This window comes from Neoarius graeffei, chromosome 5, assembly GCF_027579695.1.
Source record: "Neoarius graeffei isolate fNeoGra1 chromosome 5, fNeoGra1.pri, whole genome shotgun sequence".
Taxonomy (NCBI): Eukaryota; Metazoa; Chordata; class Actinopteri; order Siluriformes; family Ariidae; genus Neoarius; species Neoarius graeffei.
The window spans coordinates 102,572,702-102,589,974 of NC_083573.1; the positions used below are offsets into that span (position 1 = coordinate 102,572,702).

The window sequence follows — 17,273 nt, forward strand, 5'->3', positions numbered from 1 at the left end:
GAGAGCCTGAGGGACTAATCCAGTTGAAAGGGGTGAGTTTATTATCTTAACTAGCAGGGGACAGAGAACTGGCAGGCAAATCTTGACCAAAGAGGTGGGCATAGGGTCGAGGAGACAGGTGGTAGGCCTGGATTTAGATACTAAGCCGAGGACATACCGCTCATCAACTAATGAGAAAGCAGAGAAAGATCCAGCTGGTGGTGGACAGGGAAAGGGGACATTAGAGGGAGTGATGGGAGTGGATTTGATCTGCTTGTATATAGAGTTAATTTTATTTTGAAAAAATCAAGAAATTTACAACAAAGATCAGTGGAAGGAGTAAGAGGAAAATTTTTAGCAGGCAAAAGAAGTTTGTTTACAATAGAAAAAAGGGCTCTAGGGTTTCCTTGGCCTCTGGTAATGATGGTGGTGTAATAGCTGGTCTTGGCATCAATTAGAGACTCTTTGTAGGCAGAGACATGGTCACTGTATGCCAGTGCATGAACTGTCAGGCCAGTTTTACGACTAAGTCTCTCCAGCTGCCGACCAGCAGCCTTCATTTTACGAAGCTCAGGTGTAAACCACGGAGCAGAGTGAGAGAAAGAGACAGTATGCGTCTTCAGGGGGGCAAGGTGATTGAGAGAGTCAGCAGGGTGAGAGTTGTAGAGCATGACTAACTCCTCAGGGGATGAGTTTAATGATTTAGTGGTCAGAATAGGATGTAGTGTGTCAAATAAATCAGCTGTAACTATGTTTTTTCTGTTCCTGTATGTGATGGTGCAAAATGCACGCCTGCGATGGAGAGGCTCAGGGACAGCAATATTAAAAAAATAGCCATGTGATCAGAAACACAGAAATCTCTGGAATATAAATTTGATGGTGTGATGCCAGAGGTACAAACAAGATCTAAGATATGACCCTTTGAGTGGGTGGGAAAATCTACATGTTGGGTGAAATCAAAACAATCAAGGACAGCCACAAAGTTTTTAGCAAAATCACAGTTATCTGAGTCAACATGAATGTTCAAATCACCAGGCACTAGTATAGATGGACACAGAGCACTGACAGATGAAAGCAGCTCAGACAATTCATTAATAAAAACAGAGGAAACTCTGGGAGGCCGGTAAATGAACAAAAGCAGTAGAGGTAGACCACCAGTACATTTCAGAGCAAGACATTCAAATTATGAAAAATCACAGCAAGACACCCCCCCACCCAGTTAAATGTGGCTTCTCCATATGCTCATATCCTACAGGAGTAGCTTCATTTAAGGCCAGAAAATAATTTGGTATTTGCCAAGTTTCAGTTAAACATAATATATCTATGCCAACATCAGTGATCAAGTCATTAATGTAGGGTGCTTTTTTATTAAGAGATCGCATATTTAATAAAGCAAACTGCGCATTTCTTGAGGAAGGGCAATTCTGTGAAGTTTTAACGAAATTTATGGGACACAAGTTCGTAAAGTCAACAGAGTGCCTCTCAGCGACAGTCCGCTTGATGTTACGATTCCAGCTCCAAAACGAATCAATGTCGTTTAGATGTTGGTGGTGAGCAAACGTCCGTCCAGAGCCCCTATGTATATATTTAGGCCGACGCAGGAATCCAAGATGTTTGTGCGCAAGCAGAGTGTCAGGGAATTTATATGTTTTATTCCCCAAATAGTGGAGATAGGCAGACGGATATTTAAGCGCCATGGAGAAGTCCCAGGAAAGCCGATGCGAAAGTTTTGGCTCACTGTAAAGCCAGTGTAGGTGGCTTAGATCAAAAACAAGGAGCCAGAGTAGAATCACTGTTGCACGCACCATCCAAGCAAGCAAACGTAGTCTACACACAGAGCAGCTAGCCAGACACCTGTGCCCTTAACACATTAGCCAACAGGATACTCCACTTGACACTCCAGAGGGCAGGCAACAGAAATAGCCAGCCCTTGGGAGAGCAGTAGTTCATTCTAACAAAAAACTTACCCACATAGCAAGTAAGAGACTTACCCAAAAGAACAGTTAAGGCGGACACACCTAAGAGGGCTCACGCAAGGTAATACAGGGTAGTCAGCGTTCATAGTAGCCTAGTCCATCAGTTTGTCCAACAGTTCAGTAAACTCCTGTTTTAAAGTCCAGACAGGTAGATAAGATGAATCCCCAGTCAGTACACAGTCTATATCCTGATTTCAGCAGTAGCAGATGGCTTATCTTAGGATGTCAAGAGCAAAAAGGTTTCCGAGGGCGTTGGAAATATCTGACACAGGTAGTCCTGGAATCTGCTCAACAGGTAATGTTACTGTTTAGGCAAGTATTTGCAGATGACATTCAAGGAAGAGCGAGATAAGAAACCCATCTCCCAGAGAAGGTTAGGGAAAAATAAAAACACACAGATAGCGTGAAAGTAAAATGCTAAAAATAATAATAATCAAACAAATGTGGGACCGAGGAGTAGCGGCAGCCAAATGCGCCAGCGTTCACTCAAAACCGGAAATCGCAGCGGATCCCTCTACTACCTCATTAGACAGTCAGTCACACTTACAGACTACAAAAGCCACAAAACCTTCTTTGTGTAAAGACTTTTTGCAGACAAGTCCATACTTGTGGGGAATGTAAAGACTGTTGTGACTATATGAAGTCAGAACAGGACAAAGGCAGTTTCACAGGAATGGTTTTATTGGACCTGCAAAAGGCCTCTGACTCTGTGGAACATAGTATTTTGTGAATTAAATTGTAATCTTTTGTTCTGCAGAAACCTGCTATTAACTGGTTTAAAGCCGACCCTTCTGATAGGCAGCAGTGTGTTGAGGCTGGTGGCGTCACCTCCTCACCTGCAAATGTGGTCTGTAGGGTCCCCCAGGGATCAATATTAGGTCTCTTCGTCTTTTTGGTTTATGTTAATGATATGCTCTCATCAGTGTAATGTAAACTACTGCTGTATGTTGACGATTCTGCCCTTCTGGTGTCGGGCAAAAACACTGTGGATATTCAGCAGCGTCTGTCTTGTGAGCTTCAATCAGTCCAAGAGTGGCTTGTAGAAAACAAGTTGTCTCTGCACCTTGGCAAGACAGAACCCATACTTTTTGGCTCCAAACCTAGACTTAATAGTAACAAGTCTCCGGATGTCACGTTATGGTAAAAAAAAAATTACCAGTAAACCCTCTGTGAAATAATTAGGCATGGGATTAGACCAGTCTCTTAGTGGGAGCCATGTAGCTGACAATATTATACGTAAGGCCAACACCAAACTCAGGTTTCTATACAGGCAGGCCAGGAACCTCAATAAGGCAATCAAGAAACTTTTAATGTCAGCTCTTATCCAAAGTCATTTTGTCAGCTTATCCCCACCCCTCCATGTCTCAACAACCTCAAGGACAGAGCTATTTACACTCAATCATTTCTACAGTGATACTTATTATTGTTAAAACAATATCTGAAGTGTTATTATTTGTAAACTAACAAAATATCTTGGTTTAGACTTTCAAACAATATTTTAAGATTTTATTTTAATTTTATCTAATAGTGGATGGAACAATAATTACAAACACTAACAGAATCAGCACATTCCAGCTGTAGCTGTAGTCATACAGTAACTATAATCACCCTTGTGATAATAATTTCAATAATCGGTTAATGTTCAGTTCCCTCTTCATTTATTCTTGATTCAAAAGGCACAATTGAGTCACACAGGTTGATCAGTGTGTAACGGACAATAACAATTTTATCCAAAACAGTTTTCTCTGAGGGGCGGCACGGTGGTGTAGTGGTTAGCGCTGTCACCTCACTGCAAGAAGGTCTGGGTTCGAGCCCCGTGGCCGGCGAGGGCCTTTCTGTGCGGAGTTTGCATGTTCTCCTCGTGTCCACGTGGGTTTCCTCCGGGTGCTCCGGTTTCCTCCACAGTCCAAAGACATGCAGGTTAGGTTAACTGGTGACTCTAAATTGACCGTAGGTGTGAATGTGAGTGTGAATGGTTGTCTGTGTCTATGTGTCAGCCCTGTGATGACCTGGCGACTTGTCCAGGGTGTACCCCGCCTTTCGCCCGTAGTCAGCTGGGATAGACTCCAGCTTGCCTGCGACCCTGTAGAACAGGATAAAGCAGCTAGAGATAATGAGATGAGATGAGATGAGATGAGTTTTTCCTGACTTAGTCGATTTATTTCCATTTCACATGCATGCAGCTGGTGTAAAGTTCAGTGTGTGTGTGTAGAACTCTCTCGAACTGTAGGTTCATTACTACACTCTGGCTCCATGGGGACATTTTGCACAGCACTGGGTTCCTCTGATTACAGAAACAAAGCTCCAGCGCTCTCTGCTCTTAATCTGTTCTGTTCTTTCAGGATATACAGTGGTGCTTGAAAGTTTGTGAATCCTTTAGAATTTTCTATATTTCTGCATAAATATGACCTAAAACATCATCAGATTTTCACACAAGTCCTAAAAGTAGATAAAGAGAACCCAGTTAAACAAATGAGACAAAAAATATTATACTTGGTCATTTATTTATTGAGGAAAATGACCCGATATTACATATCTGTGAGTGGCAAAAGTATGTGAACCTTTGCTTTCAGTATCTGGTGTCACCCCCTTGTGCAGCAATAACTGCAACTAAACGTTTGCGGTAACTGTTGATCAGTCCTGGACACCGGCTTGGAGGAATTTTAGCCCATTCCTCCGTACAGAACAGCTTCAACTCTGGGATGTTGGTGGGTTTCCTCACATGAACTGCTCGCTTCAGGTCCTTCCACAACATTTCGATTGGATTAAGGTCAGGACTTTGACTTGGCCATTCCAAAACATTAACTTTATTCTTCTTTATCCATTCTTTGGTAGAACAACTTGTGTGCTTAGGGTCGTTGTCTTGCTGCATGACTCACCTTCTCTTGAGATTCAGTTCATGGACAGATGTCCTGACATTTTCCTTTAGAATTCGCTGGTATAATTCAGAATTCATTGTTCCATCAATGATGGCAAGCCGTCCTGGCCCAGATGCAGCAAAACATGCCCAAACCATGATACTACCACCACCATGTTTCACAGATGGGATAAGGTTCTTATGCTGGAATGCAGTGTTTTCCTTTCTCCAAACATAATGCTTCTCATTTAAACCAAAAAGTTCTATTTTGGTCTCATCCGTCCACAAAACATTTTTCCAATAGCCTTCTGGCTTGTCCACGTGATCTTTAGCAAACTGCAGACGAGCAGCAGTGTTCTTTTTGGAGAGCAGTGGCTTTCTCCTTGCAGCCCTGCCATGCACACCATTGTTGTTCAGTGTTCTCCTGATGGTGGACTCATGAACATTAACATTAGACAGTGTGAGAGAGGCCTTCCGTTGCTTAGAAGTTCCCCTGGGGTCCTTTGTGACCTCACCGACTATTACACGCCTTGCTCTTGGAGTGATCTTTGTTGGTTGACCACTCCTGGGGAGGGTAACAATGGTCTTGAATTTCCTCCATTTGTACACAATCTGTCTGACTGTGGATTGGTGGAGTCCAAACTCTTTAGAGATGGTTTTGTAACCTTTTCCAGCCTGATGAGCATCAACAATGCTCTATCTGAGGTCCTCAGAAATCTCCTTTGTTTGTGCCATGATACACTTCCACAAACATGTGTTGTGAAGATCAGACTTTGATAGATCCCTGTTCTTTAAATAAAACAGGGTGCCCACTCACACCTGATTGTCATCCCATTGATTGAAAACACCTGACTCTAATTTCACCTTCAAATTAACTGCTAATCCTAGAGGTTCACATACTTTTGCCACTCACAGATATGTAATATTGGATCATTTTCCTCAATAAATAAATGACCAAGTATAATATTTTTGTCTCATTTGTTTAACTGGGTTCTCTTTATCTACTTTTAGGACTTGTGTGAAAATCTGATGTTTTAGGTCATATTTATGCAGAAATATAGAAAATTCTAAAGGGTGCACAAACTTTCAAGCACCACTGTATCGCACATGTCGCTCCTTGTTGGGTTTTTTACTGAATTTTGTCCGAGTTGTTTGTCTGGTGTCCAGTCTGAGTTTTCCGTGTCGAATAAGGAAGTTGGTTCATCTGTAAGAAAATCATTTGATTTTGTTTGAACACTTTCATGAAGAAGCTCACTCGAATGTGAGCAGAAATGAAACGAGATTTTTAAGCAAACTCTTCCATACTCATATCCGACTTTCTATTTAAAAAAAATACATTTTAAATACAATCACGAATTTCTCTGGAGTTCTCGGACTTGCCTCCTCTCGTCATATTCTCTTTAACCACTCATTTCTTTGTTGTTCTTGATGTATTTGCTTCTTTATTAACATTTTTCTTGATAGTGGGGAGACGGTAATACATTTTATATATTTCTTTGTTTGAACAACCAAATACAGCACAAAAATGAACCATATTTAAGAGAGGATGCACACAAAAATCGAGCAAATTCGCAAAATCATGGGCTCGGCATGAGCATTCGTTTGACCCTTTTTCACACCGCCCGCCATCATTAAGAATAAAATTAATTATACTCCTTAAATGGCTCAGTTTTTATTGTATGTTTTTTATATTACACCTGAACACAAGTGTCAGCGTATACACTACGAAAAGGCAACAAGTATTCGATCAACACGTGATTAACTGTCGCTAAATTTCGTTGAAAAGAAAGAAATGAAATAAATCATATACATTTTGACTTCTGGCTGATTGTGTTATGATTAACTAGACGGGCGCGCACAAACTGGACCACACACAGCTAAAAAATTATTGATAGAAAAATAAAAAAAATTGTTTTGTGAAAATCTGTCAAGCCAAAGTGAACACTAGCCTTTTCTTGGGACACTACTACAGTCACCTTTACTGTCTGCCGGTTTTAGAGAGGATTAACCCGAATTTGTTTTATCAGTTGAGCACAAGAGAACCGTTCAAGACACAATATTTATTTATAACAATTACACTGCCTCAGAAATTCCTCCAACTTGCTAAGGTATGGCGCTTTCGTTTTTTGACTTTACAGTGGAGGTGTCGATATCGAACCTCTCGCAGATATCGCGAAGCATGCTCACAACAAAGGTTGACAGCTTTGACCTTGCCCTCATCTCACACAGATTGTAGCGATCGTGCTAGACAGGGTGCTGCAAACTCAAGCTGCACATAACTTCCTCACGCATGTCTTCGAAGGCTGATTCCTTAGTGGCAGCGTCTGTACCAGCTTCCTCGTCGCTCTCCACCTCCCTGCCACTGGTTATGGATAATGTGCGCTTGGAAGCCAGACAGGAGAAAAAGCTCGAAATCTGCTGCGCAGTAAGAAACTTGTCACTTGAGAACAAGCGTTGCCCACTGGAATCCTTAGCTGAGATCATGGACTATGCAATATCTGCTGGGTTTGTTTTGTACACCTATTAACCAGGAGCCCATCTGTTTGGCTCTTGGATTAACTTAAGAACTAATAACATTTAATTCTGTCTTTTGATTATAATCTTTGAAGTCGACAAAATATAAGCGAACAGGCCCAAGGCGCGGGAGACATTAGGGATGAGAACAGCGCTAACTTTTCTTTTTTTTCTCGGGGTTGGGGGTGTGTGTGGGGGAGGAGGGCTTATATAAAAATAAATAACTAATAAATAAAAAGATCAATAAGAATATTTCTGCTCGGAGCATACTCTTTGCATTCTATGGTCAGTGACAAATAAGAGTTTGCATTATGAGCAATTCAAAAATGTTTTAATAAATTGTTTTAAAAGCTTGCATCAGGTTTGCAAAAATGTATATTTTGTATTTCTGTTGGTTTCATGTAATTTCAAATAGCTTTTGAACCATTTTTTACTAAAGGAAAGACTGATTGCCCCTGAAAATGTCAAGTGGTGTAACCACAACAAAAGGAGAAATATTAAGTATTTATTTCCACCTAGAGTGTATGCAAGTGTACTTATAAAAACAGTTACTTAATTTTAATATATCACTTGAAAATAGATTTTATTAGGATTATTCTAAAATATAATTTTATCCGTTTTTGCAATTTAGAGCAGGACAAATGCTAAAAACCCTTGGCGTTTTCTCAATAATATTTGACAAATTATGTATAAACTGTTAAAAAATATGTTAGTACATTGCAGTAGAGGATTACATCTTATTCCCCATGAATTTTCCTGTAAATTATAATATTTTTATGAAAAATACTGGTTACACCAATTGACACAAACCTGTAACTGATTTGTGTCAATTGGTGTAACCAGTATTTTTCATCGGACAATGTTGCTTTTACAGAAGAAACTGGCACTAAAAATCAAGCATCACAGTCAACAAGGTCCATTTAACTTGTGTTTTTTATTATTTTCAATGAAGAAAAAACATCTACAGCAAGAATTGGGTGTTTTCTGTTGTTAGTTAATTTAAGAATTAGTTTAGGAAACAAACATGGCAACAACAATCATGAACTTCTGTTCTTTTATGAAATCATTTTAAAAACAAACATACAAAAATCATGTGAACTCATGTTTTCTATTGTGAAAAGAAGAACATCTGACTGCAATGAATTTGTGTCAAAACATGTTCAAAGTTGTCGTGAGGGGGGGCTGGATGGGCTAGAGAGAGAGGGAGAATCGGGTGTTTTTGGCTGTGTGTGTGGTTTGAAATGTTTTGTTATATCCTATTCCTGTCCAGTCTGTGTCAGTGTGACAGAACACTTGAATTTTCAGGCTGTGTGTGCTTGGAGTTGTTTCCCGTCATCTGTCATGAGTTTTGAATGACGTGAGTTCAAAGGTTCTGGCTCAGAGATTTTGTGCAGCCCATCAGACTCATAATAGAATAGGATGTCAGGTGGATGAGGCCAGGTGAAGACATTCTTCTCACCCAACTGTTGAATGCAGCTCACTTCCACTTCTTCACCCACCACCTGGATGACCTGTCCCACGAAAGGCTTACTTTCATATCTGACCAGAAGGAACTTGCCTTTCAGATCCTGCTGACAGTTGGTAGATGTTGAAGGGAGATCTTCTGATAGGTTGCGGAAATCTGCTGGGATCGGATCATAGCACTTGCAGATATCAGGTTTTGCACAGAAACATGAGATTTCCCTCCACTGAATCACAGCTGGTGTAGTGGTTAGCACTGTCGCCTCACAGCAAGAAGGTCCTGGGTTCGAGCCCCGGGGCCGACGAGGGCCTTTCTGTGTGGAGTTTGCATGTTCTCCCCGTGTCCGCGTGGGTTTCCTCCGGGTGCTCCGGTTTCCCCCACAGTCCAAAGACATGCAGGTTAGGTTAACTGGTGACTCTAAATTGACCGTAGGTGTGAATGTGAGTGTGAATGGTTGTCTGTGTCTATGTGTCAGCCCTGTGATGACCTGGCGACTTGTCCAGGGTGTACCCCGCCTTTCGCCTGTAGTCAGCTGGGATAGGCTCCAGCTCGCCTGCGACCCTGTAGAAGGATAAAGCGGCTAGAGATGATGAGATGAGATGAATCACAGCTGGCTCTTCAGAGGTCACTTGATGGATTTTCAGTGTACCTTTTATGGCTGGGACATTTGTTGGGACTGATTCATCGTACTTGACAATGGCTTCCTCAGATATCCAAAAGTACTTGATGCTTGAGTGCTGGTCCTTCAGGAAGTTGTAAAGTTCCTCAGCTGTCTGTCAGTCGGTGCCTCTTCGGACTGCTGTGTCTGCAGTACGCTTGAGAGCCCCTCCCACTCCATCAGGAGCTCCTTTCCCATGCGACTTCTCACTGAAATTCCAAGTGACCCTTTGAAACCCACTCAGAAAAGGCACTGTGCTGAGAAGAAAAAAGTTTTTCTTGTTCCTGTATTGGGTCACTGGTCCATCACTTATGATATGTAAAGTGGTGGGTTTGTCAGATTTGCCTATGGCATCCTTCAATACAGGCTCCATGTGAGCCCATACAGCATGTTCATCATGGCGGGGAGAAGCAGAGAGAGTGGCATAGGAAAAGGATGATGAGGTCGTATACACCACACTTGTGTGGATTGTAACCTGCTTGCAGTAAACTCATTTTTTTTTTAAATGAATACTTATTTTTACAGTTATTGTGAGTTATAAATGCTTCCTAAGGTCATACCATTTGACATGTAACTCTGAGCACACCTGACCATACCCTAAAAATGTAAAATTATCAAGATTTCAAAGAGAGCTACTAACCTTGGCATGCAGCAGTGAGGCTAATCAGGGGTCCTTCTTTGTGATATAATTTCCTGCCACATGGTCTTCTTACACAAATGAACAAAATGGCTCCTCAAATGTTGGTTACACCGCCTTCACAATTTTGGAAGTTGACTTGACAGACACAATTCCCCAAATTAGTTATAATATTCAGAACAATGGTGTTCCATTTATTTTATTCATTGTTAAACAACACAAATGTAGGATTATGCCAAACTAGTTGATAATGCGTTTTATTGATAATTTCACCTTTTTTGAACATGTTTAAGTATTTGGTACAAAGTTTTTATGGTTACACCACATTAACATTTTTACCATTATCCCCTGAATATTCTCTAAAAATTGATCAAATCCAGAAATTTTAGACTAGGTCTTCAAAAAGAGAATGTATTCAAGTAATTTCTGAGTTTATTTTCAAATTTCAACCTTTTTAAATTTAACTAAACCATAGGAATACAAAAAAAGTTGTCACATCATTGACCCTCTAAAAATCTCAGCTGAGTGCCACATATTCAGTTTTATCAATGAAATCTAAAGGCTCAAATGTTGGCAAATGTCACGCAGTCACCACCTGTGTTATTACCTTTATCAGCTGCAGTTCACTGAATTCTTGACAGCTCCTGTAGACTCACCGATTGCACAGATTGCAAGCAAAGACTCAAATCTATGGGTGGTAAAAGAGAGCAACTGGACTTGCTTGAAAATTCTTGAAGACGTTTCACCTCTCATCCGAAAGGCTTCTTCAGTTCTGTCTGACTGGTAGGGAGTATCAGGTATTTATCCTCTCATGGATGAAAAAAGATTCCTATGGTTTAGTTAAATTTAAAAAGGTTGAAATTTGAAAATAAACTCAGAAATTACTTGAATACATTCTCTTTTTGAAGAGAGGATAAATACCTGATACTCCCTACCAGTCAGACAGAACTGAAGAAGCCTTTCGGATGAGAGGTGAAACGTCTTCAAGAATTTTCAAGCAAGTCCAGTTGCTCTCTTTTACCACCCATAGTTACTATGACCTGGATGACTGAGAATATTCACAGACAAAGACTCAAATCATAATCAAAGAATGGAGTTTTACACTATTGTCCACTTATTATTTAAGGAATGCCAGTGCAGATTTCTCATCTATGGCTTTGAAGACAGTTTCTGATGAGTGTTTGATATCAGCAAGTATTCAAGCGGGTGTTTTGACATTTCGGAACGAGCAGAAAGTCTTCACTAAACTACCGTCTACTTATATGTTTGTAGAACCACTGGATTGCACAGAATTTCAATAACTAGTACCGGGAAGCTTTTATTCAGACCTCAAACACGTTAAAAAGCGTGATATTCATTCTGAGTTGTAGCTGTTTGTTTTTTTTAAATAAGTCAGTTTGAGTTTACAGCATCACACAGCGGGGTCACCAAATGGTCACGTTCTCGTTCATTTACGTTGAATTCCATCAGATTCAGGTATAAATTTTTTAACCTCTCGGTCAAAAAGCCAGCATAACTTTTGCATATTGCTAAAATAGGACATCTCCAGAAAGTATAACCTTAATTTGAACTCATTTAAAAAGTGAGCTCGAGAAGAAAATTCGATTTTTCATTTGCCAGGAAATTGCCTTGTTGTCAAGTGGTCCTGAAAGAATGTCCTTGATTGCTGTCACAAACATTCTCTTGATCCGGAAATCTAAAGAGATGAAGTGTTTAATATCTGGTTTAAACAAATATGGTGTCGAGTGAGGAATCGGAAGCCAGAATTTTACTCTGTGAGCCAAGTTTTGGGACCTGCGTATTTTACCTTATTTTCAGCCCATGTGATGATGAAATCAAAATTCTTGATTTTTTTCACAAAATTGAGAATGTTGTGGCTTGTGGCCACCGTTTGCTCGATTTTTCTGTGCATTCTGTCTTAAGACAGATTAAGCCTTGCTTACACGAAAGGCGCTGTCTGTTTGTCCCCCAGGTGGAATTATCACGTGATGCGTGACGTCATGCCCAAGGGGTCGATTGGAACAGCAAGAACAATTATTTTGTTTCTGCTTTACACCGAACACATTTGGGTTTGAGATCAAAAAGATGAATATGAGCCGATAGATCAGAATTTCAGCTTCAATTCCTGATCTTTACATCTCGATGTGTTCAGCAACAGAACATGACACCTTTGGAGGCAGACCACCCAATGGTTAGGTGAGCAAAAGTTTTGGGACATATAGGCTTAAAGTAAATGAGAAAAACAGAAGAAGTGCCCTTAATGTTCCAGCGCTTTCAGAGGGGTCTATATAAATATGTGAGACATGATGACATGAGATTAAAACTAATCACAGTGGAGACAGATGGATCATCTGAAACCAAATAACAAGGCATTTAATGTCACTTTTCATAAATGTTCCTCAGCTTTGAACTGCTGTCTTCTAGAAGGCTTTGTTTTATTTTTATACAGAAGCCTTGTGTTACTTTCTGCTTATGAGACTGAGATTGTTGAAGAGGTTGTGTGTTAATTCAAACTGGATATACAGTCATCCATATCCACTCCATATTATATTAGCATGTACACTTCCCTTAATTTGTGTCTGTAATAATATCTGTGTTGTAGAATGATGGAGGGAAAGAGATCAGACTCACCAGAACCCAGCTGTGTGTCCATGAAGAGTGACCGGTCAATGGGAACCCCAATTAGCTTCAGAGACAGAGACAGTCCTGCTGATCTGAGGTCAGTATAGTGAGGTGTTTTACAGCACTGTTCCACCTGATCAAACTCACTGGTGTCATTGTGAAGCCCTTCATGAGCTTTATCAGGTGTTGAAGCAGTAAAACACTAAACTGTGCAGTGCTGCAGCTCTCGGACTGGCAGTGAGGAAAACTGCTGGAAGAGTTCAGTTCAGCCTGCAGTCCCTGAGCTGGAGGGTCTGTGGTGCTACACGAGAACATTTACACCTGGGACATTAATCACTATATCACTATTTCATTCATTCATTCACAGACATCCCAACCTGCAGAAACTCATTTCAGGGAGATGCCGCATGACTTTTTTCCCATTGGGGGGTTCTGCAGGTTTGGATGTCTGTAAACCAATCAGGATGCTCTTTGTCTAGCATGCGCTGCATGAACAGGCACACACGCAGTCTCTCTCGCTCTCCCTCGCACACTCCATCATATGCGCGATGCAGACATTAATGTTTCGCGTGCACGCTCTTGCTCCCTTGCTCTAGATTCTGGGAGATATTATCCAATTTGCAGGCATCAGGGAGCCACTATCAGTCTGCGGGAGACTCCCGGAACTTCCGGGAGACTTGGGATGTCTGCATTCATTCAAACATTTGTTTCTAAATGTGTGTGTGTCAGTGAGGAAATCCTGAACTCAGTGTATTGTGTTAAGAGGAGAGTGTTAAATATCTGTCTCTGTATTTATGAGTGTGTGTTGTACAGCTATGATACATATAGTCCATATTACAGCATGTGTTTTGTTTGTTCACAGACCACAAAAGAAGAAATCAAACATCAGCAGAAATCAGCTGGAGTCCATATTCAAGGTGTGTGTGTACAGTTTTATCCACATACAGCAGCATTATGGGTAATCAGACACAATTTCAGTTGTAACTGACTTTTCTTCTTTTCCTAAAATAAATCCTCTCTCACTGTGTAACATTATAATATTGGGATCTGTTCCTGTGTGTTTCTCACCAGGAGCTGGAACACAAAGTCATCAGTGTGATACAGAAGGAGCTGAAGAGGTTTAAGAAGCTCCTGAGTCCAGATTCCCCAGCATGCTCTGAGAGGGAGGTGGAGGATGAGGAGGATCAGAGCAGTGTCAGAGAGGGAGTGCTGAAGATCACACTGCACTTCCTGAAGAACATGAACCACACAGATCTCGCTCACACACTGCGCAACAGTAAGAGCTCTGAGTCATCACTTTATTTTATCTCCTTCAGTTTGGTTCATATTTAAATACGTCATATTAAATTTATCAAGCTGAATAAGTCAGTGATATTAGAACTCTGAAATTAGTTTTATTTTACAATGCCTATATTTTCCATCTAAATTCTATACATTAATCAGGAACACACATCAATATTTTATTTATATTGTTCTCAGTGATTTTGCATGAAAAGATGTTATTACTTTGTTTCCCAGAACTCATCTCTGTGTATCAGCAAAAGCTGAAATCCAACCTGAGAGAGAAGTTTAAAAAAGTTAATGAAGGAATCTCACAGCATGGAAACTCAGCTCTTCTGAATGAGATCTACACAGAGCTGTACATCACAGAGGGTTGGAGTGGAGACGTCAATAAAGAACATGAGGTGAGACAGATTGAGACGGCGTCCAGGAGACCAGCAACACAGGAGACACCCATCAAATGTAACGATCTCTTTAAAGACACGTCCATCAGAAGTGTGCTGACTAAAGGAGTTGCTGGAATTGGAAAAACAGTCTCTGTGCAGAAGTTCATTCTGGACTGGACTGAAGGAGAAGCAAATCAGGACGTCACCTTCATGTTCCCACTTCCCTTTAGAGAGCTGAATCTGATGAAGGAGAGAAATCTCAGTCTGATGAATCTTCTTCATCACTTTTTCCCAGAAATGAAAGAATTTCGATTAATAGACTGTGATATGAACAAAGTCCTGTTGATCTTTGATGGTCTGGATGAGTGTCGACTTCCTCTAAATTTCCAGAACAATGAGAGATTGTGTGATGTGACAGAGTCGGCCTCAGTGGATGTGCTGCTGACAAACCTCATCAAGGGGAATCTGCTTCCCTCTGCTCTCCTCTGGATAACCTCTCGACCAGGAGCAGCCAATCAGATCTCTCCTGAGTGTGTAGACCAGGTAACAGAGGTACGAGGGTTCAGTGATCCTCAGAAAGAGGAGTACTTCAGAAAGAGGATCAGTGATCAGAGCCTGGCCAATAAAATCATCACACACTTGAAGTCTTCAAGAAGCCTCTACATCATGTGCCACATCCCAGTCTTCTGCTGGATCTCAGCCACTGTTCTCGAGAGAATGTTGGGTGAAGCAGAGAGTGGAGAGATCCCCAAGACTCTGACTCAAATGTTCACACACTTCCTGATCTTTCAGATCAAACACAAGGACCAAAAGTACCATCAGAAATGTGAGCCTGATCCTCAGCAGACCAAAGCGAGTATCCTGGCACTGGGAAAACTGGCTTTCCAACAGCTGGAGAAAGGAAACCTGATTTTCTATGAGGAAGACCTGAGAGAGTGTGGCATTGATGTGAGAGAAGTGTCAGTGTACTCAGGAGTGTGTACCCAAATCTTCCGCGAGGAGTTTGGGCTTCACCTGGGGAAGGTCTTCAGCTTCGTACATCTGAGTGTTCAGGAGTTTCTGGCTGCTTTATACACGTTTATCTCCTTCATCAGCAGAAAAGTAACAGAACAACAAACCACTGATCTGTCTGATCTTTTCACCAAATCAAACATGTCTGATTTCCTCAGGAGTGCAGTGAACAAGGCCTTACAGAGTGAGAATGGACACCTGGACCTGTTCCTCCGCTTCCTTCTGGGTCTCTCACTGGAGTCCAATCAGACTCTCTTACGAGACCTACTGCCCCAGACAGGAAGTATATCTCACAGCAAAAAGGAAACAATCAAGTACATCAAGGAGAAGATCAGGGAGAATCCATCTCCAGAGAAATCCATCAATCTGTTCCACTGTCTGAATGAACTGAATGATCATTCTCTAGTGCAGGAAGTACAACGTTACCTGAACAGTGGAGATTTCAGGCGTCTCAGTGGAGTCAGTCTCTCTCCTGCTCAGTGGTCAGCTCTGGTGTTTGTGTTACTGAACTCAGAACAGGAGCTGGATGAGTTTGATTTGAGTAAATATGACCGATCAGAGGCATGTCTTCTGAAGCTGCTGCCGGTGGTCAAAGCCTCCAGAAAAGCTGAGTGAGTGTTTTTATTTTTATTTATAAATGTATTACTGCATGGTTTGTTATTTTAATGTCACACTGAACTGCAGTGTTTAGATTAATGCTTGTTAATAGTGACTCTAATCTTCTTTAAACAAACCTCTGGTACTTTTACAGGAGATGGTTTCACTTTTTACACTAACAGGTTATTAAACCAACCTTTTGACACACGTGAACACACCACCTGTACTCAGGTCCACTCCAAACCCCCAGAAATCAGAGGTGTGTGTGTGAGCAGAGAATGATACACACCAACTGTTTTACTGTCTGTTTGAAACTCAACACACAACTTTGTGTTCAGTTCAAATAATTACATCATATTTTCCCCAAAATCTTGACCTCCAGCAGTAAAACAACCCCAATAAGAAGTGTCCATCAAACCCCACCCTGACAAACTCCTGAGCAATCAGAGAACTCCCTCATGGACAAACAGTTTGGTGCTCTAGAAAATCAGTGCAGTGTGAAACTAACCAAACCAAATGACAGTAACACACTGTGCACTGAAAAAAAATCCTTTGCATTTACTTGATTTTAATGTATACATCGGTCCCACATGATCAGAATGTGTATGAGTGACATAATTTCCTTCTTTTTCTCAATGAATTATTACTTTTGGGGCAGCATGGTGGTGTAGTGTTTAGCACTGTCACCTCACAGCAAGAAGGTTCTCGGTTCGAGCCCAGCGGCCGACAAGGGCCTTTCTGTGTGGAGTTTGCGTGTTCTCCCCGTGTCTGTGTGGGTTTCCTCCACAGTCCAAAGACATGCAGGTTAGGTTAATTGGTGGCTCTAAATTAACCGTAGATGTGAGTGTGAATGGTTGTCTGTGTCTGTGTGTCAGCCCTGCAATGACCTGGCGACTTGTCCAGGGTGAACCCCGCCTTTCGCCCATAGTTAACTGGGATAGGCTCCAGCTCGCCTGTGACCCTGTAGGACAGGATAAGCGGCTACAGATAATGCATGGATGTATGGAATTATTACTTGTTAAACCAAAATATTTCAATCATGTTCGACTATTTAAAAGAATCAAGTTGATTTTACTTTTTTTTTAAGCTATTGCAATGCCAATTCATGGAGTAATGTTAAAGTGATATCATGTTCAGGATACCAGATTTTTAAATGTAACTAACTTGATTTGTGAATGCTAATATTATTTAAAGGTATTATGTAACTTAAAAGCAATTTTGTGATGTCCTTACAACCCAAGTTAGGTCTCTAAATTTAACTTTATTTGTTAAAGCCAGCCAAATTGTTTTGTA

At 41.0% G+C, this 17,273-nt stretch overlaps 1 protein-coding gene across 1 annotated transcript in view; it reads left to right on the top strand.

Annotated features, from left to right (window-relative positions):
* LOC132887201 (NLR family CARD domain-containing protein 3-like) overlaps nt 1-17,273 on the top strand; it is a 96,971-nt gene that overhangs the window by 40,407 nt on the left and 39,291 nt on the right. Inside the window, exons 2-5 of the mRNA XM_060922672.1 lie at nt 12,686-12,802; nt 13,568-13,622; nt 13,777-13,981; nt 14,224-15,994. Of these exons, the coding sequence (XP_060778655.1) occupies nt 12,686-12,802; nt 13,568-13,622; nt 13,777-13,981; nt 14,224-15,994 (2,148 nt within the window). The remainder of the gene's footprint in view (nt 1-12,685; nt 12,803-13,567; nt 13,623-13,776; nt 13,982-14,223; nt 15,995-17,273) is intronic.